We start from the raw sequence: 21,722 nt of genomic DNA, 5'->3' as shown, positions 1-21,722 counted from the left end.
CGCCACTAAATTTGCACACGTATATTGATTCGTCTTTTCGTTTCATACATTTACGTACGCGATATATAGGACATACCTGAGCTTGAACAGCTGCTAAATGTAGTTGAGCGACACCGAGGTCGAAGCGTTTCATCGATATGTCCTCTTGGAGCTCCGCCACTTTTGTAAATAAGCTGCCCTCGGCGCTTCTGCAAATAACAGTCGTGTTATTAATATTCCTCTCCCACGAATTCAATGTTCAATGGAAAGATCCACCGGGAAGAGGATTACGCGTGATTGATATTCGATCTCGCGCCTAATTATTTTCGGTCTCGAAGAATTATTTGCCTTCGGTGTGCTCAGAAATATTCGGGCTGCCTTTTTTCTGGAGGTTGACGAAAAAACGTAACAAAGTATCCGTTGGACACTACTGAGAGAACTTCGAATTGGGCAGAATCTACAAATTTGTCTTTTCATTTTCATCCAATACAATTTCCGAGGTTGTCGATAATGGAAAAAATTATGATTTTATTAAAAATAATGATTATTGCCCACGTTATTCAGATTGGTGCATCGTGACGTTAGTTTTATGGTTGATGAATCAGAATTTCAGTAATTTGATGGATAGTGAGCTTCAATATTTGAATTAGACACGCTTTTTTCTATGAAAAATTTGCCCTCCAAACCATTTGCTCGAACAAAATCAAATTAGTTAAAAAATAATATAATTTTGTTTCTATTGGTAAAAAAAAATTGATTTCAGAAACGAAGTTTAAGATAGAACTGTCGATACTGCTAGAACCAAATACATAAATATACAGTCATGTTTGACTTACGTATTAGTATTTAGACTAGGCAACGTCGCGATAGCTGTATCAACGTCGCGTCTGTATTTCACTCGAGAGGTGCGCAAAAGTTATGGGGTAAAGATTGACAGGTGACGGGCGCATCAGTCATTCGGTTCATTTTTAAATTACGCGTGCACTCTAACCTCTTCGTGACATTGCCACGCCGATTCTGAACTACGAACTAAACGTATATTCGTGATATTTATTTGCTAAATACTATACATGCTCTCAAGCTTTATATATTTTTAAGGTGTTAAAATGTTCCTTTTAATATTTCCTCTTATTCTACCCTTTTTTTTTTAAATTGAAATCTAAACGGTACTTTTTGCAAAATACAATGAAAACTGTGATTTTTCATAAGACTCAATATCAACTATATGTAATTCCTAATGCCAATATCTTTTTTTTTGGTTTTCTGTAACCCCTTGAAAATTCAACTGTATCTTTTTCTTATCATGTAATGTATTGCTGTACCAAATTTGATTAAATTATGAACAGTAATTGTCAAACCGACAGTACTACCTTAATGAGGACTTTACGCAGTTGAAAGAATCTTGCACATCATACGGCTCCGCAATTGAACGGTAGATCATAATTTGCATTTTTTTAATATATTTTCAAATAAGTTATTCAACTACACGTACGAACTGTTGATAATCACAGCTATCGCCTGCACCAGTCATATAAAAAAAAAAATAAAAACAATTTGTATCTCTTACCATGGATGAAGGTCACATCGGATTATTGTTGTTGAATAAATACGTGACGCAGGTTTGGAACAGTAGCATAGTTATCATCTTAATTCACACCACAATACGATTACTTATGTCGAATGGATTCGTATGTACCATGATCAGAAAGAATGAAGACTTTTTAAATTTTTTTCAAATCGGAGAAATTGCTATGCGAAGTTCGGAATAATGACAGAAAAATCCTTTCGCGTTGGGAGACGGGCATTGACATATAGACAAGTTTTTGTTGGTGAGATTACATTTTTATTTTACTTACGTTCGATACATTTCATGTGCGTTAACTTTTTCTTTTTATTTTATTAATTTTTCATATGACGATTTCTTCAAAACTGGTTCAATCAATCAGTCAAAGTTGTTTACGAAATTGGATACTGCTACATTTTTCTTTATTAGACGTGTTAATGATCGACGAAACAACGCACCAATCACGTACTTATTGCTGTCGGTAATTCCTTCAGTAAAAAAGATGGAACTTCTCATGCCATTCTTGAAGCAATTCTCGGTCCTTTTCACGCTGATCCTCAATGAGTTCATCGCGGTATCCGGTAAATTGATAATCGTGGGCTGCTCCTCGTTCTCTCTGATGTCCGGTGAGTGAGTGATCGTTGTCGTATAGTGCTCCCGATTCTTCTATCATTGAGTACGCATCAGCGAGGCGTTCTTCCTCTTCACTGGTGAATGGATAAGTTCCATCATCTGGGGTTTCCTGTACTTCTACAAACGAATTCCAGTCCATTGTAGCCTCATCGAGTTGGTAAGAGAATGGATAATCGTTGACTGTTTCTTGTCCTTCTGTATAAAAATCCGTGGAATGGGCAAGTTCTCGCGGCACGGAACTCCATGGATAGTCGTAATCGATTCTTACTCCTTGTTCTTCCGTCAATAAATCCAAAATATCGCTAGAGTTTTCCTGATCTCCGGTTGATGAATAGTTGGCACGTTGTGTTTCCTGTCTGACACGGAAATGATCGCTGTTGTATGGTGCTTCCAGTTCTTCCATAACTGAATCCGGATCATCGACGAGTTCTTCCTGTTGTCTGAGCAGTGAATGATCATTGTATTGCTTTCCGTGTGATGTCATAGATGAACCCGGTTCATCTACAACAGATCCTTCCTGTCCTGTGTTAACTGAATGATCTCCGTGGTCATGTGGACAGGGATTTTTCAAAAACTTGAATATCTCTAATATTTTACCGAGAGGAATCGTTCGAACATTGTTCTCAGCGCACTGTTTTTCAACGTATCTACGGAGAATTTCGGGATCATCTTTTTGAGATAACTCTTCTAGTGTCGCAAATGGAATTTTTGCTTTTTTTAGATTTTTTACATTACGCAAACTTAGGAATGGGATTAATTTTTCTATACGTTGTGCATTATTACGGAACAATGGTAATGGACATTGGAAGCTGAATAACCAATTTTCATAAGATTCGCTGTTCTCAATCAACTCAGACGTTGATACGGAGTTATTGGTTAGCAGCCACATCAGGCATTCTAAATAATATGATGTCTTCAAGACTACATACTTGACATGTAGCTGTTCCCCCGTCATATAAGACATTAAAACTTCTAATGTGAGTTGACTTCGGCCCTTTAGACTTGAAAACCTTTTTTCAAATATCGGTACAGTATCCACGACACGCTGAATAACACCATTAAACATATACTCCGCCTTAGTTTCCCGGATAGCTCTGGAGAGGAGTTGTAACTCGACTCCTGAAGAGTGGGTAACGAGTAAAATTGGCTTCGGTGCTGATGTGATGAATTCATGAAACTTCATTAAAGCAGTTTTCAAGTCAACAGTCTCCAGCTTTTGACCTTGAAGAAACAACTCACCATTCTCAACTTTCAAACCGTTCCGATACAGTATCGTACCTTTGTGAATCAGTTTTGTAGGCTTGACCCAAACAGATAATTCTTTACTTTGAAATTTGGCTGCTACTTTCAAGATATCTGGATTAATGTGCAGAGCCACTGGCCATACTAGACGCAAGTACACTACCTTGCAATTATCAGTAGTTAAAGACATTCTAGGTATTGGTTTGTGAACTGAATGATAGATTACTATTTGGATATTTATCAAAATCAGTTTTGTCCTCGAAGGTTTATTGTTATTCTCTTATTTCCTGCAGAAAGCTCTTTTTTTGTATAATCTCTCCGTCCTTTATCGTCGTATGAAATCACTTAAGTTCTTGGATGTTGGATGAATCCGGCGGTTGGTTCGGCTTCTTATATAATTAATTACACAACTGCACTCTGTACCCTGTGCTCTGTGCACAAACTCACGAAAACTGGATAACATCGAGTCAAGAGTAAACCTTTTATTATGAAAACTCTTATTCGAACAATATAACATATTTTGCGTTCTTGGAACGTACACTGTAGATTGGAAGGAATTAGTGTTATTTTTTTATGACTAATCATTTTCAAGAATATTGCGATCCAGTGAAAAGTCCAACTTTTGTGCATTTGAATGCTGAATTCTGTACGATAATACGGCCTTGAATATAATTTTAGATGAATAATTTAACAGCACGTGTGGATCATTGTTTATCAGCTATCGCATGAGCCTGCATCAGTTACACGAATTAAAAGTTTGAATTGATTACGAGTTGGAAAATTACTCATTTGATGCAAATAATATTTTACAATTGGTTCGATTTTATATAATTGACGTATTAGATTGCGTGACTCAGAAGGGCGATTTCATCCCTCATCGAGGCCCTCGAGAGCCGGTACGAACCTGAGAAGAACTTCAAAGCACTTTTATCCGTAAGAAAATACATTTCTCTCTGAATGCGGTATATTGGTCACGTAAGTGCGAGAAAAATAGTTGAAATACGGTTTTGCATTGTTCCGAAGAAGCTCAAAAAATTCAGGAACAAGCTACATTTGATTTGGTTTTTCGTCAAAGGGACGTTATATAGTTTTTCTTGAAAATTGAACGGTAATAATAGAGTCTTTCGATCTAGATATAAATTCATGTAACGTACTTTATTCTAAGCAGACTTTATTCTATAATATTGCAAAAGCGTGACTACTAACTTTGTTGCTTTAGTGAAAACCATCTGGAATAAATAATAAAAAAAATGTTGCAGATATTTTAAAACACGTTCTGTGGCTATTCCATCATCCGATTAATGTATTTTTTGCGAAGTCTTTACGATAGTTAGCGTCATACTGACAAAGGTTCTTTTTCAAAACGTTCGTCATATCGGCTCGTTTGACATCACTTTTCATAGTCTTTTGTTTCTAGCCTTTTTTTGTTTGGTGGAGTTCTTGAATTTTACCGATTTTATCGGTTCATACGAATTGTGTGTGTTCGTATGCTAAGACACGTCCATGTATGTTAATTTTTTTTCAAATTTCCTGATTTCTTTTTTAAAAAAAACAACACTCGAATGTTCGATTTTCAATACGTTTATTTTTATGTTGAGAGTCGAACCATTGCTTCATTTAATAGATTTCATTGTAAATCATCTTTATTAATTAACAAAGAACGATTCCTAATGAACAAATTTATTATTCACTGTTATTGAGATCGCAATCGGCTTTTTAGCTTTTGGAATTTATCTCCCATCTTAGGCCAAAATTCCAAACTGATTTATTGCGAGATAATCCGAAAATGAAGTCCGTATATTCCGAATCCGAAATTCGTCGATAACTATTGCGGATAATGTATAATCAGTTCGGAAAAATTTAATTACACTAAAAACGTTTTTTTTTTTTTTATTTACAAGTGATAATAAACTCATCGTACCAATGTCCAATTTGTTCTAACAATAATGCTTAAACGAGTCGTTTTTGCATATCTCACAACTCAGATAAAAACTGACGGAAAAAACAAAACGGAACGGGTCATTAAGGAGAGCTGACTGTCGAACACGGCCGTAACTAAACCAACCAGCATCCTCATCTCCAAACATATTTTCCAATGCAACCCATGGTTCCCGTACACACTTTTAACGATTTTTAGTTGTGTCATGCGGCATAGTCGGGTGTTCGAAGCCGATATTTGGCATTTTGAACACCGGATAAGTTTATCCATTGGATGACAGATTTCTACAGGTCTGCTAGAGGTGATGAGAACACTTTTTTGTGTAACGCTACGGTGACTTTACTAATTGGAGATTTCATAATTATCGAAAAGAATGAAACACATTTTTTGGGTGTTCATATTTCGGATTTTAATGTTATGCAATTAAGAAAATAACGTTTGTTCAACGATTACGAGGTTTTGGTTAATATTTTCTATCATTATTGAAAATTAAAAATTAGTTTTGCTGCGTGCTCTAATTTTGTCCAATTCCGTCCGAGCCTCATTTGGTAAAGCAAAATAATACATGATACTGAATGTATGTAATTTCATAAACTCTTGAAAAATTAGATGCATAGGATAAAAAGAACGAGGCAGTAAAGAATGTTGCCGTTGCGTTGGCGTTTTGGTCCCTTGCTCCTTTTACATTGTGTTGGTCTAAGAATTATTTTGATTTATGCAATTCAATGTTTTCGGTATAATCAAAAGTGAGATTTAAAAAATTCATACATTTGAAGTAAAATTCAATCATATAGCATACAATTGAAAAAAAAAAAAATTACTTTCCGAAACGAATTTCATTCCGATTGTAACTTGAACCCTTGCGTTTTGCCAACGTTTTAAGGTCGAACTGTCGATACTGCCAGAACCAAATGTATACACACGGGTCATGTTTGACTTACGTAGTATTTAGAACAGACAACGCCACGATATGGTTGGTTTGGTTCACTCGAGAGGTGCGCAAAGCTATGGGACTACGGGTAAAGACTGACAGGTGACGGGCGCATCAGTCATTCGGTTCATTTTTAAATTACGCGTGCACTCTAACCTCTTCGTGACATTGCCACGCCGATTCTGAACTACGAACTAAACGTATATTCGTGATATTTATTTGCTAAATACTATACATGCTCTCAAGCTTTATATATTTTTAAGGTGTTAAAATGTTCCTTTTAATATTTCCTCTTATTCTACCCTTTTTTTTTTAAATTGAAATCTAAACGGTACTTTTTGCAAAATACAATGAAAACTGTGATTTTTCATAAGACTCAATATCAACTGTATGTAATTCCTAATGCCAATATCTTTTTTTTTGGTTTTCTGTAACCCCTTGAAAATTCAACTGGATCTTTTTCTTATCATGTAATTTATTGCTGTACCAAATTTGATTAAATTATGAACAGTAATTGTCAAACCGACAGTACTACCTTAATGAGGACTTTACGCAGTTGAAAGAATCTTGCACATCATACGGCTCCGCAATTGAACGGTAGATCATAATTTGCATGTTTTTTATATATTTTCAAATAAGTTATTCAACTACACGTACGAACTGTTGATAATCACAGCTATCGCCTGCACCAGTCATATAAAAAAAAAAAATAAAAACAATTTGTATCTCTTACCATGGATGAAGGTCACATCGGATTATTGTTGTTGAATAAATACGTCACGCAGGTTTGGAACAGTAGCATAGTTATCATCTTAATTCACACCACAATACGATTACTTATGTCGAATGGATTCGTATGTACCATGATCAGAAAGAATGAAGACTTTTTTTAATTTTTTTCAAATCTGAGAAATTGCTATGCGAAGTTCGGAATAATGACAGAAAAATCCTTTCGCGTTGGAAGACGGGCATTAACATATAGACAAGTTTTTGTTGGTGAGATTACATTTTCATTTTATTTACGTTCGATACATTTCATGTGCGTTAACTTTTTCTTTTTATTTTATTAATTTTTCATATGACGATTTCTTCAAAACTGGTTCAATCAATCAGTCAAAGTTGTTTACGAAATTGGATACTGCTACATTTTTCTTTATTAGACGTGTTAATGATCGACGAAACAACGCACCAATCACGTACTTATTGCTGTCGGTAATTCCTTCAGTAAAAAAGATGGAACTTCTCATGCCATTTTTGAAGCAATTCTCGGTCCTTTTCACGCTGATCCTCAATGAGTTCATCGCGGTATCCGGTAAATTGATAATCGTGGGCTGCTCCTCGTTCTCTCTGATGTCCGGTGAGTGAGTGATCGTTGTCGTATAGTGCTCCCGATTCTTCTATCATTGAGTACGCATCAGCGAGGCGTTCTTCCTCTTCACTGGTGAATGGATAAGTTCCATCATCTGGGGTTTCCTGTACTTCTACAAACGAATTCCAGTCCATTGTAGCCTCATCGAGTTGGTAAGAGAATGGATAATCGTTGACTGTTTCTTGTCCTTCTGTATAAAAATCCGTGGAATGGGCAAGTTCTCGCGGCACGGAACTCCATGGATAGTCGTAATCGATTCTTACTCCTTATTCTTCCGTCAATAAATCCAAAATATCGCTAGAGTTTTCCTGATCTCCGGTTGATGAATAGTTGGCACGTTGTGTTTCCTGTCTGACACGGAAATGATCGCTGTTGTATGGTGCTTCCAGTTCTTCCATAACTGAATCCGGATCATCGACGAGTTCTTCCTGTTGTCTGAGCAGTGAATGATCATTGTATTGCTTTCCGTGTGATGTCATAGATGAACCCGGTTCATCTACAACAGATCCTTCCTGTCCTGTGTTAACTGAATGATCTCCGTGGTCATGTGGACAGGGATTTTTCAAAAACTTGAATATCTCTAATATTTTACCGAGAGGAATCGTTCGAACATTGTTCTCAGCGCACTGTTTTTCAACGTATCTACGGAGAATTTCGGGATCATCTTTTTGAGATAACTCTTCTAGTGTCGCAAATGGAATTTTTGCTTTTTTTAGATTTTTTACATGATTCAAACATAGGAATGGGATTAATTTTTCCATACGTTGTGCATTATTACGGAACAATGGTAATGGACATTGGAAGCTTAATAACCAATTTTCATAAGATTCGCTGTTCTCAATCAACTCAGACGTTGATACGGAGTTATTTGTTAGCAGCCACATCAGGCATTCTAAATAATATGATGTCTTCAAGACTACATACTTGTCATGTGGCTGTTCCCCCGTCATATAAGACATTAAAACTTCTAATGTGAGTTGACTTCGGCCCTTTAGACTTGAAAACCTTTTTTCAAATATCGGTACAGTATCCACGACACGCTGAATAACACCATTAAACATATACTCCGCCTTAGTTTCCCGGATAGCTCTGGAGAGGAGTTGTAACTCGACTCCTGAAGAGTGGGTAACGAGTAAAATTGGCTTCGGTGCTGATGTGATGAATTCATGAAACTTCATTAAAGCAGTTTTCAAGTCAACAGTCTCCAGCTTTTGACCTTGAAGAAACAACTCACCATTCTCAACTTTCAAACCGTTCCGATACAGTATCGTACCTTTGTGAATCAGTTTTGTAGACTTGACCCAAACAGATAATTCTTTACTTTGAAATTTGGCTGCTACTTTCAAGATATCTGGATTAATTTGCTGAGCCACTGGCCATACTAGACGCAAGTACACTACCTTGCAATTATCAGTAGTTAAAGACATTCTAGGTATTGGTTTGTGAACTGAATGATAGATTACTATTTGGATATTTATCAAAATCAGTTTTGTCCTCGAAGGTTTATTGTTATTCTCTTATTTCCTGCAGAAAGCTCTTTTTTTGTATAATCTCTCCGTCCTTTATCGTCGTATGAAATCACTTAAGTTCTTGGATGTTGGATGAATCCGGCGGTTGGTTCGGTTTCTTATATAATTAATTACACAACTGCACTCTGTACCCTGTGCTCTGTGCACAAACTCACGAAAACTGGATAACATCGAGTCAAGAGTAAACCTTTTATTATGAAAACTCTTATTCGAACAATATAACATATTTTGCGTTCTTGGAACGTACACTGTAGATTGGAAGGAATTAGTGTTATTTTTTTATGACTAATCATTTTCAAGAATATTGCGATCCAGTGAAAAGTCCAACTTTTGTGCATTTGAATGCTGAATTCTGTACGATAATACGGCCTTGAATATAATTTTAGATGAATAATTTAACAGCACGTGTGGATCATTGTTTATCAGCTATCGCATGAGCCTGCATCAGTTACACGAATTAAAAGTTTGAATTGATTACGAGTTGGAAAATTACTCATTTGATGCAAATAATATTTTACAATTGGTTCGATTTTATATAATTGACGTATTAGATTGCGTGACTCAGAAGGGCGATTTCATCCCTCATCGAGGCCCTCGAGAGCCGGTACGAACCTGAGAAGAACTTCAAAGCACTTTTATCCGTAAGAAAATACATTTCTCTCTGAATGCGGTATATTGGTCACGTAAGTGCGAGAAAAATAGTTGAAATACGGTTTTGCATTGTTCCGAAGAAGCTCAAAAAATTCAGGAACAAGCTACATTTGATTTGGTTTTTCGTCAAAGGGACGTTATATAGTTTTTCTTGAAAATTGAACGGTAATAATAGAGTCTTTCGATCTAGATATAAATTCATGTAACGTACTTTATTCTAAGCAGACTTTATTCTATAATATTGCAAAAGCGTGACTACTAACTTTGTTGCTTTAGTGAAAACCATCTGGAATAAATAATAAAAAAAAAGTTGCAGATATTTTAAAACACGTTCTGTGGCTATTCCATCATCCGATTAATGTATTTTTTGCGAAGTCTTTACGATAGTTAGCGTCATACTGACAAAGGTTCTTTTTCAAAACGTTCGTCATATCGGCTCGTTTGACATCACTTTTCATAGTCTTTTGTTTCTAGCCTTTTTTTGTTTGGTGGAGTTCTTGAATTTTACCGATTTTATCGGTTCATACGAATTGTGTGTGTTCGTATGCTAAGACACGTCCATGTATGTTAATTTTTTTTCAAATTTCCTGATTTCTTTTTTAAAAAAAAACAACACTCGAATGTTCGATTTTCAATACGTTTATTTTTATGTTGAGAGTCGAACCATTGCTTCATTTAATAGATTTCATTGTAAATCATCTTTATTAATTAACAAAGAACGATTCCTAATGAACAAATTTATTATTCACTGTTATTGAGATCGCAATCGGCTTTTTAGCTTTTGGAATTTATCTCCCATCTTAGGCCAAAATTCCAAACTGATTTATTGCGAAATATTCCGAAAATGAAGTCCGTATATTCCGAATCCGAAATTCGTCGATAACTATTGCGGATAATGTATAATCAGTTCGGAAAAATTTAATTACACTAAAAACGTTTTTTTTTTTTTTATTTACAAGTGATAATAAACTCATCGTACCAATGTCCAATTTGTTCTAACAATAATGCTTAAACGAGTCGTTTTTGCATATCTCACAACTCAGATAAAAACTGACGGAAAAAACAAAACGGAACGGGTCATTAAGGAGAGCTGACTGTCGAACACGGCCGTAACTAAACCAACCAGCATCCTCATCTTCGAAGATATTTTCCAATGCAACCCATGGTTCCCGTACACACTTTTAACGATTTTTAGTTGTGTCATGCGGCATAGTCGGGTGTTCGAAGCCGATATTTGGCATTTTGAACACCGGATAAGTTTATCCATTGGATGACAGATTTCTACAGGTCTGCTAGAGGTGATGAGAACACTTTTTTGTGTAACGCTACGGTGACTTTACTAATTGGATATTTCATAATTATCGAAAAGAATGAAACACATTTTTTGGGTGTTCATATTTCGGATTTTAATGATATGCAATTAAGAAAATAACATTTGTTCAACGATTACGAGGTTTTGGTTAATATTTTCTATCATTATTGAAAATTAAAAATTAGTTTTGCTGCGTGCTCTAATTTTGTCCAATTCCGTCCGAGCCTCATTTGGTAAATCAAAATAATACATGATACTGAATGTATGTAATTTCATAAACTCTTGAAAAATTAGATGCATAGGATAAAAAGAACGAGGCAGTAAAGAATGTTGCCGTTGCGTTGGCGTTTTGCATGGTCCCTTGCTCCTTTTACATTGTGTTGGTCTAAGAATTATTTTGATTCATGCAATTCAATGTTTTCGGTATAATCAAAAGTGAGATTTAAAAAATTCATACATTTGAAGTAAAATTCAATCATATAGCATACAATTGAAAAAAAAAAAAAAAAAATTACTTTCCGAAACGAATTTCATTCGGATTGTAACTTGAACCCTTGCGTTTTGCCAACGTTTTAAGGTCGAACTGTCGATACTGCCAAAACCAAATGTATACACACGGGTCATGTTTGACTTACGTAGTATTTAGAACAGACAACGTCACGATATGGTTGGTTTGGTTCACTCGAGAGGTGCGCAAAGCTATGGGACTACGGGTAAAGACTGACAGGTGACGGGCGCATCAGTCATTCGGTTCATTTTTAAATTACGCGTGCACTCTAACCTCTTCGTGACATTGCCACGCTGATTCTGAACTATGAGCTAAACGTATATTCGTGATATTTATTTGCTAAATACTATACATGCTCTCAAGCTTTATATACTTTTAAGGTGTTAAAATGTTCCTTTTAATATTTTCTCTTATTCTACCTTTTTTTTTTAAATTGAAATTTAAACGGTACTTTTTGCAAAATACAATGAAAACTGTGATTTTCATAAGACTCAATATCAACTGTATGTAATTCCTAATGCCAATATCTTTTTTTTTTGGTTTTCTGTAACCCCTTGAAAATTCAACTGGATCTTTTTCTTATCATGTAATGTATTGCTGTACCAAATTTGATTAAATTATGAACAGTAATTGTCAAACCGACAGTACTACCTTAATGAGGACTTTACGCAGTTGAAAGAATCTTGCACATCATACGGCTCCGCAATTGAACGGTAGATCATAATTTGCATGTTTTTTATATATTTTCAAATAAGTTATTCAACTACACGTACGCATTGTTGATAATCACAGCTATCGCCTGCACCAGTCATATAAAAAAAAAAAAATAAAAACAATTTGTATCTCTTACCATGGATGAAGGTCACATCGGATTATTGTTGTTGAATAAATACGTGACGCAGGTTTGGAACAGTAGCATAGTTATCATCTTAATTCACACCACAATACGATTACTTATGTCGAATGGATTCGTATGTACCATGATCAGAAAGAATGAAGACTTTTTTTAATTTTTTTCAAATCGGAGAAATTGCTATGCGAAGTTCGGAATAATGACAGAAAAATCCTTTCGCGTTGGGAGACGGGCATTAACATATAGACAAGTTTTTGTTGGTGAGATTACATTTTTATTTTATTTACGTTCGATACATTTCATGTGCGTTAACTTTTTCTTTTTATTTTATTAATTTTTCATATGACGATTTCTTCAAAACTGGTTCAATCAATCTTGCAAAGTTGTTTACGAAATTGGATACTACTACATTTTTCTTTATTAGACAGTGTTAATGATCGACGAAACAACGCACCAATCACGTACTTATTGCTGTCGGTAATTCCTTCAGTAAAAAGGATCATACTTCTCGTGCCATTCTTGAAGCAATTCTCGGTCCGTTTGACGCTGATCTTTAATGAGTTCATCGCGGTGTCCGGTAAATTGATAATCCTGGGCTGCTCCTCGTTCTCTCTGATGTCCGGTGAGTGAGTGATCGTTGTCGTACAGTGCTCCCGATTCTTCTATCATTGAGTACGCATCAGCGAGGCGTTCTTCCTCTTCACTGGTGAATGGATAAGTTCCATCATCTGGGGTTTCCTGTACTTCTACAAACGAATTCCAGTCCATTGTAGCCTCATCCAGTTGGTAAGAGAATGGATAATCGTTGACTGTTTCTTGTCCTTCTGTATAAAAATCCGTGGAATGGGCAAGTTCTCCCGGCACGGAACTCGATGGATAATTGTAATCGAATCTTACTCCTTGTTCTTCCGTCAATAAATCCAAAATATCGCTAGAGTTTTCCTGATCTCCGGTTGATGAATAGTTGGCACGTTGTGTTTCCTGTCTGACACGGAAATGATCGCTGTCGTATGGTGCTTCCAGTTCTTCCATAACTGAATCCGGATCATCGACGAGTTCTTCCTGTTGTCTGAGCAGTGAATGATCATTGTATTGCTTTCCGTGTGATGTCCTAGATGAACCCGGTTCATCTACGACAGATCCTTCCTGTCCTGTGTTAACTGAATGATCTCCGTGGTCATGTGGACAGGGATTTTTCAAAAACTTGAATATCTCTAATATTTTACCGAGAGGAATCGTTTGAACATTGTTCTCAGCGCACTGTTTTTCAACGTATCTATGGAGAATTTCGGGATCATCTTTTTGAGATAACTCGTTTAGTGTCGCAAATGAAATTTTTGCTTTTCTTAGTTTTTTTGCAAGACCACTACCTAGGAATGGGATTAATTGTGCCATATTTTGTGGATTACGGAACAATGGTAATGGACATTGGAAGCTTAATAACCAATTTTCATAAGATTCGCTGTTCTCAATCAACTCAGACGTTGATACGGAGTTATTGGTTAGCAGCCACATCAGGCATTTTAAATAATATGATGTCTTCAAGACTACATTCCTGTAATGTGGCTGTTTCCCCGTCATATAGGACATTAAAACTTCTAATGTGAGTTGACTTCGGCTCTTTAGACTTGGAAACCTTTTTTCAAATATCGGTACAGTATCCACGACACGCTGAATAACACCATTAAACATATACTCCGCCTTAGTTTCCCGGATAGCTCTGGAGAGGAGTTGTAACTCGACTCCTGAAGAGTGGGTAACGAGTAAAATTGGCTTCGGTGCTGATGTGATGAATTCATGAAACTTCATTAAAGCAGTTTTCAAGTCAACAGTCTCCAGCTTTTGACCTTGAAGAAACAACTCACCATTCTTAACTATCAAACCGTTCCGATACAGTGTCGTTTTTTTGTGAATCAGTTTTGTAGGCTTGACCCAAACAGATAATTCTTTACTTTGAAATTTGGCTGCTACTTTCAAGATATCTGGATTAATGTGATGAGCCACTGGCCATACTAGACGCAAGTACACTACCTTGCAATTATCAGTAGTTAAAGACATTCTAGGTATTGGTTTGTGAACTGAATGATAGATTACTATTTGGATATTTATCAAAATCAGTTTTGTCCTCGAAGGTTTATTGTTATTCTCTTATTTCCTGCAGAAAGCTCTTTTTTTGTATAATCTCTCCGTCCTTTATCGTCGTATGAAATCACTTAAGTTCTTGGATGTTGGATGAATCCGGCGGTTGGTTCGGTTTCTTATATAATTAATTACACAACTGCACTCTGTACCCTGTGCTCTGTGCACAAACTCACGAAAACTGGATAACATCGAGTCAAGAGTAAACCTTTTATTATGAAAACTCTTATTCGAACAATATAACATATTTTGCCTTCCTGGAACGTACACTGTAGATTGGAAGGATTTAGTGTTATTTTTGTTTTTATTTAGTGTTTTTATGACTAATCATTTTCAAGAATATTGCGATCCAGTGAAAAGTCCAACTTTTGTGCATTTGAATGCTGAATTCTGTACGATAATACGGCCTTGAATATAATTTTAGATAAATAATTTAACAGCACGTGTGGATCATTGTTTATCAGCTATCGCATGAGCCTGCATCAGTTACACGAATTAAAAGTTTGAATTGATTACGAGTTGGAAAATTACTCATTTGATGCAAATAATATTTTACAATTGGTTCGATTTTATATAATTGACGTATTAGATTGCGCGTGACTCAGAAGGGCGATTTCATCCCTCATGGAGGCCCTCGAGAGTCGATACGAACCTGAGAAGAACTTCAAAGTATTTTTCTCCGTAAGAAAATACATTTCTCTCTGAATGCGGTATATTGGTCACGTAAGTGCGAGAAAAATAGTTGAAATACGGTTTTGCATTGTTCCGAAGAAGCTCAAAAAATTCAGGAATTTTTTTTTTTTTGATTTGGTTTTTCGTCAAGGGGACGTTATATAGTTTTTCTTGAAAATTGAACGGTAATAATAGAGTCTTTCGATCTAGATATAAATTCATGTAACGTACTTTATTCTAAGCAGACTTTATTCTATAATATTGCAAAAGCGTGACTACTAACTTTGTTGCTTTAGTGAAAACCATCTGGAATAAATAATAAAAAAAAAGTTGCAGATATTTTAAAACACGTTCTGTGGCTATTCCATCATCCGATTAATGTATTTTTTGCGAAGTCTTTACGATAGTTAGCGTCATACTGACAAAGGTTCTTTTTCAAAACGTTCGTCATATCGGCTCGTTTGACATCACTTTTCATAGTCTTTTGTTTCTAGCCTTTTTTTGTTTGGTGGAGTTCTTGAATTTTACCGATTTTATCGGTTCATACGAATTGTGTGTGTTCGTATGCTAAGACACGTCCATGTATGTTAATTTTTTTTCAAATTTCCTGATTTCTTTTTTAAAAAAAAACAACACTCGAATGTTCGATTTTCAATACGTTTATTTTTATGTTGAGAGTCGAACCATTGCTTCATTTAATAGATTTCATTGTAAATCATCTTTATTAATTAACAAAGAACGATTCCTAATGAACAAATTTATTATTCACTGTTATTGAGATCGCAATCGGCTTTTTAGCTTTTGGAATTTATCTCCCATCTTAGGCCAAAATTCCAAACTGATTTATTGCGAAATATTCCGAAAATGAAGTCCGTATATTCCGAATCCGAAATTCGTCGATAACTATTGCGGATAATGTATAATCAGTTCGGAAAAATTTAATTACACTAAAAACGTTTTTTTTTTTTTTATTTACAAGTGATAATAAACTCATCGTACCAATGTCCAATTTGTTCTAACAATAATGCTTAAACGAGTCGTTTTTGCATATCTCACAACTCAGATAAAAACTGACGGAAAAAACAAAACGGAACGGGTCATTAAGGAGAGCTGACTGTCGAACACGGCCGTAACTAAACCAACCAGCATCCTCATCTTCGAAGATATTTTCCAATGCAACCCATGGTTCCCGTACACACTTTTAACGATTTTTAGTTGTGTCATGCGGCATAGTCGGGTGTTCGAAGCCGATATTTGGCATTTTGAACACCGGATAAGTTTATCCATTGGATGACAGATTTCTACAGGTCTGCTAGAGGTGATGAGAACACTTTTTTGTGTAACGCTACGGTGACTTTACTAATTGGATATTTCATAATTATCGAAAAGAATGAAACACATTTTTTGGGTGTTCATATTTCGGATTTTAATGATATGCAATTAAGAAAATAACATTTGTTCAACGATTACGAGGTTTTGGTTAATATTTTCTATCATTATTGAAAATTAAAAATTAGTTTTGCTGCGTGCTCTAATTTTGTCCAATTCCGTCCGAGCCTCATTTGGTAAATCAAAATAATACATGATACTGAATGTATGTAATTTCATAAACTCTTGAAAAATTAGATGCATAGGATAAAAAGAACGAGGCAGTAAAGAATGTTGCCGTTGCGTTGGCGTTTTGCATGGTCCCTTGCTCCTTTTACATTGTGTTGGTCTAAGAATTATTTTGATTCATGCAATTCAATGTTTTCGGTATAATCAAAAGTGAGATTTAAAAAATTCATACATTTGAAGTAAAATTCAATCATATAGCATACAATTGAAAAAAAAAAAAAAAAAATTACTTTCCGAAACGAATTTCATTCGGATTGTAACTTGAACCCTTGCGTTTTGCCAACGTTTTAAGGTCGAACTGTCGATACTGCCAAAACCAAATGTATACACACGGGTCATGTTTGACTTACGTAGTATTTAGAACAGACAACGTCACGATATGGTTGGTTTGGTTCACTCGAGAGGTGCGCAAAGCTATGGGACTACGGGTAAAGACTGACAGGTGACGGGCGCATCAGTCATTCGGTTCATTTTTGAATTACGCGCGCTTCCAACCTCTTCGCGACATTGTCACGTCCATACTGAACTACGATGCAAACGTACGTTTCAAAATGTTGCTTTCAATATTTTCTTAAGACCCAATGTTAACTGCATGTAATTCCCAAAGCCAATATTTTTTTTCTGGTTTTCTTAATCTACTGCTGTACCAAATTCGATTAAATTCTGAACAGTAATCCTAAAACCGACATTACTACGTTAAAAAAATCTTCTGTCACGTCAATAAATCGTGGTCGGGATAGATAGTTTGGAATATTTCTGAGCACCTTCGATGAATCGGTGTTAGATCGACAATTATATTGCAAATGAATATAATGATAATTATGAAGGAAGTCATACTTGCGTTGCATTCGTACAAGTGCGTCGAGGGAGTCCTGGAGTCGTCGAATTTCCTGGTTCAAACTTTCGGCTTCCCTCCTAAGGTCTTCGAGCATGGTCTGATTGCCTCCGCTCAAAGTGACAAGTTCGTCTCTCAAGGAAGGTATTTGATTGAGTCTATCGACGGAGATTTGTTCAGGCGGTGAGGGTGCAACGAACAATCGTCTCGGTGGTTTTTTAGCTGGTGCGTTGCTCGCCAAATTTCTCGCTAGAATTTGAAGATCGTTCGCGGCTGTTACGGCTTGAGCTTCCTTCGCAACGGAAATGTATCTTTTGGCTTGTTCGCCCGAACGCTCTCCCGTCGCTTCGCATATGCCGGAAACGCAATTGCACGTAAGCGTGCAAACCTCCTTGTAAACCTCGGCCATTTCGGCCAACAAAGCCGGCAAACATTGATGTTGATAACGCTCGACTATCGCATTCGTTGCTCTTAACTGTAGCACATAAGCGTTGTGAGCCTCGAGATAAGCTCGTCTCAGACTTTCCGGATCGCCGATCGTCGGATCGTTCGTCAATAAAGCCCCGTAAGCTCGTTTGTAATCGACCCGAGCACGCTGCAACTTTTCTTCTGTTTTCCCTACCACTTGATCGTACGCTTCTCGATGGGCGAATATCTGAAAATTTTATTCATCATTGATGCTCAGTGTCCGCTCACATTTATACCAATTTTTAAATATATATTCGTACGGAGAATAAATTATTTTGAAAAATTGTAGGAAAATTCTCGTGTGAAAAATATTGTATTAACGTTAGAAGCCAGCCAATCGAGTGATGATTCGATATTTTTATTTTATTTTTTTTTTGCCAAGTTAATGGATTTGATAAACCAACGAAAATGATGGCGAACCAATAACTCATTTTTTTCTTCAGCTCGATTGCACGACTCTACTAAAAATTTTTTCTTCTTTGACCTAAAGTTCATTTCATGATTTTCTAGTTAGTTATGCACAAAAACGAAGAAAAAATAGCCTTATTTTATATAAAGTTTGCTTCTGTGATAGTTATACTAATAATACTCATTTTCATGTTTTCATAAGAATTTTCATTAATTTTAATATATGACAACATCGCGATAAGTTCGATTTTCGTTTTTAGTTCCTTCGTAAACAATTTGATATTTTTTCAATTTTTTTTGCTGATTAAAAAAAATCCAAAAATGTTAATGCATTTAAAATCATAAATTGAAACTTTCTTTTTTCTTAAAATCTTATCCTAAACCTCATAATTCTCGAGTCTTTTTTTATACCCACTAGATAATTATACGCAGGATAAAAGGAATATATAAATTATACAATAGATTATAGATTTAACTTGACTGCTCGTATTCTAAGTCTGATAACGGTTTACTCGGTAGGTTTATGAGAATGTCATGTAAAAGATATTTTGTAGAGAATTTAATTTTCTACAAAAACATTAAAGAGCATTGAAATAGTGCGAAATTTTTTTTTAGGTGTTATGTGGAAAAACAAAAATCCGTTGAGCGTCTCGTAGAATCAAAATATGGAGCTGATAGGACTTTCTTTGAGGAGAGCTTCGAACAACGTTATCAAGACGAATACAATGAAAATAAGATGGGAGACTACATTTGGGGTTTATTAAGAGAAAGTACTTATGAGCATGAAAGAAAAAGTGAAACTGTGCATTTTTAAATCATTTTCCACTTTTTCGTAAACTAGTTTACATTGAAATCGCTGATTTTCAAAAATATCGTTCAACCATTCTCCTGGATACAAAAGCAATCTTTCTCATGCCATGTAATTTTGTTTCGTTCAAATATCATCCAATCTACCAAAATACGTAAATGTCAATGACAAATTTTGTGTTGACCCATTCTGAATACGAGCTCGTATTCATTAATTGTCAAATGTAACGATTTTTGAATAATTAAAGGTGCTAGCAAGGAACCGTATTGTACAATATTTTTTTCTAGTTTTCTCTTGTTTCGAGTCTTCATTATTTTCGAGTTTCCATTTACGACAAAATATCCATTTTTTGTTTCGAGCAGTCAAAGATAAAACGAAAGTACCCGAAAATTTCTTTCTCTTTTAAAACGACAAAAATGTTTGTTGTCTATTGGAACTTTTTAATCGAGCAATAAAACGACAATGCGGGAGATTTCTCTTCACTGACCTTCCGTGACTGAATTTTACGATGAAAGCTCGCCTCGAGGGTGGGTCTGGACAGTTGTTGTTGGAGAACAGCCGCCAGATCCAGATGAGCAGCAGCGTCAGCCTCAACCTGGCGTAAAAGATTTTCCCAAACGCGACGCATTCCTCCCGCGTCCCCTCGCGTCTCGCCAGACTTGCTGCGAAACTCGTCAACCAGACGTCGCACGTTTGATCCGTGGCTCTCCATCGCCCCGCTGAGCTCTTGAGCGAACTCGGATACTGGATTTTTCAAAAACAAAAACAATAGCGAAATGTATTTTTGTTCAAAATTAGTGAATGAGGAAAAAAAACACTCAAATGAGAGTCATTCTTGAAAATATTTTTGCAGAAATGTGCCCTCCGATTTAAATTATTTTCTAATCCAATTTTTTTGCGTGATTGAAGATGCTGAGAGGAGTAATTGATGAACAAAAAACCCAGTTTGACCCTTCAGTTTCTCGGTTTGCCACAGTATTTCCATCCACATTATTCTATTGATCGAAAAACTCGATTATCCATCGAGCTACGAATTCAATAGAACAGACATCAGCTTAATTGAGCGATGCTTGGCAGTAAAGCTTGACAGGAAAATAATTATTAACAAATGTGTCTGTCATTCGAAGGGGAAGAAAATCGCTTACGGTGCTTGTCGCTACCCATTACCCTCGTTTTTTTCAGCCCATCCCGATGGCAGTGATAACAATAGCAATGGCCTTATGGCCCCGTGGGCCAATCTGATGGGAATTTCGATCATACTTTTCCCTCGAGTTTTCTAAAGACGTTGGAATGCGATGACTTAGCTTTTAAGAAAAATCAACATTTTCTTATTTTCTGGAGCTTTTCCCTTCGTATATTGCAGTATTTTCAGTGTTCACGTGTTTTCTGAAATATTATTATGGGACAGGGCCATTTACCTTCAGTGATTGTCCAACGAAATAAAGTTCTGGTTGTTAAATTCAAGAGGGTCGAATTTACTCGGTAATGGAATATTATTTGGAGTCCAAACTTCACAGCACTTCCGTGATAGCAAGAATCCTGAAGTTTTTCGGTACTTTATGGAGTTCCCTCAAAAAATGGGATGTTTGACTCCGCGAAAGTTTTTTTCTTATTCATGAACAAAGCAGAAATCCGTTGTCAGATTCGATGCGCAGTAGGATACTCGAGTCTCAGTGACGAGAATTGATACGATTATTTTCTCTTTTTTTCCTTCAAGATAAATGGGGAGGAACGAAACGTTGATGAGGGTGGGCGACCCTTTGGACTAGCTAGCGAGGAGAGTCCTCGCTTTCGCATATTTCCTTGACATTTTCTCGGGCAAAAAGGACGGGCGAGATAAGAAGTGGCAACGAAATTTTCCCTCCATATCGTCTCGCTGATCCACTTTTATATGACACATCTAATAATGTTAAGTATATTGAACGCCAGGCAGGGTGGCAGTGAAGAAAAGAAGGTCGCATCGTGGTTATTCGTGCAAAATCGTAAACCAACAGCGACAACTTTCGCAGGAGCCTGTCGTTCGAAATCGCGTTAACTCGTTCCCGATAAAAATTCTTTCCGAACGCGCTGATATTTGGAGCAAGGTCATTCGCCGAGTCATATGATCTTCACACACGGGAGAAGAAATTCGATACGAGAAAGAAGAAAATGGCGCAAGTACACCGAAAACATCAGTGCTTGTACCGACGGCCAAATATTTTTGGCGTCAGCGCAGCCAATTCGTATAATTCCCATGTTTTTTCCTCCAAAATTGTCGATTCTTGG

At 36.2% G+C, this 21,722-nt stretch overlaps 2 protein-coding genes across 7 annotated transcripts in view; both read right to left on the bottom strand.

Annotated features, from left to right (window-relative positions):
• Stacl (Stac-like) overlaps positions 1-21,722 on the bottom strand; it is a 109,059-nt gene that overhangs the window by 36,262 nt on the left and 51,075 nt on the right. For all 5 annotated transcript variants that reach the window (XM_043411829.1, XM_043411837.1, XM_043411854.1 and 2 more), the window contains exons 3-5: positions 19,945-20,201; positions 17,776-18,428; positions 77-188 (exon numbers count right to left, since the gene is read on the bottom strand). In XM_043411829.1, the coding sequence (XP_043267764.1) occupies positions 77-188; positions 17,776-18,428; positions 19,945-20,201 (1,022 nt within the window). The remainder of the gene's footprint in view (positions 1-76; positions 189-17,775; positions 18,429-19,944; positions 20,202-21,722) is intronic.
• On the bottom strand, positions 1,800-14,851 carry LOC122406427 (uncharacterized). 2 transcript variants are annotated; one of them, XM_043411875.1, is made up of 2 exons: positions 13,955-14,851; positions 1,800-2,994 (listed from the first exon to the last, which is right to left on the bottom strand). In XM_043411875.1, the coding sequence occupies exons 1-2, from the start codon at positions 14,566-14,568 to the stop codon at positions 2,034-2,036; spliced, it is 1,575 nt and encodes a 524-aa protein (XP_043267810.1). In that variant the 5' UTR covers positions 14,569-14,851; the 3' UTR covers positions 1,800-2,033. The 2 variants fall into 2 exon arrangements, with proteins under 2 accessions (XP_043267810.1, XP_043267819.1); XM_043411884.1 differs by having other exon boundaries at positions 1,800-3,007; positions 13,968-14,851.

This window comes from Venturia canescens, chromosome 1 (assembly GCF_019457755.1).
Source record: "Venturia canescens isolate UGA chromosome 1, ASM1945775v1, whole genome shotgun sequence".
Taxonomy (NCBI): domain Eukaryota; kingdom Metazoa; phylum Arthropoda; class Insecta; order Hymenoptera; family Ichneumonidae; genus Venturia; species Venturia canescens.
The sequence above is the reverse complement of the archived record's forward strand: the minus strand, read 5'-3'. Positions and strand labels throughout refer to the sequence as shown.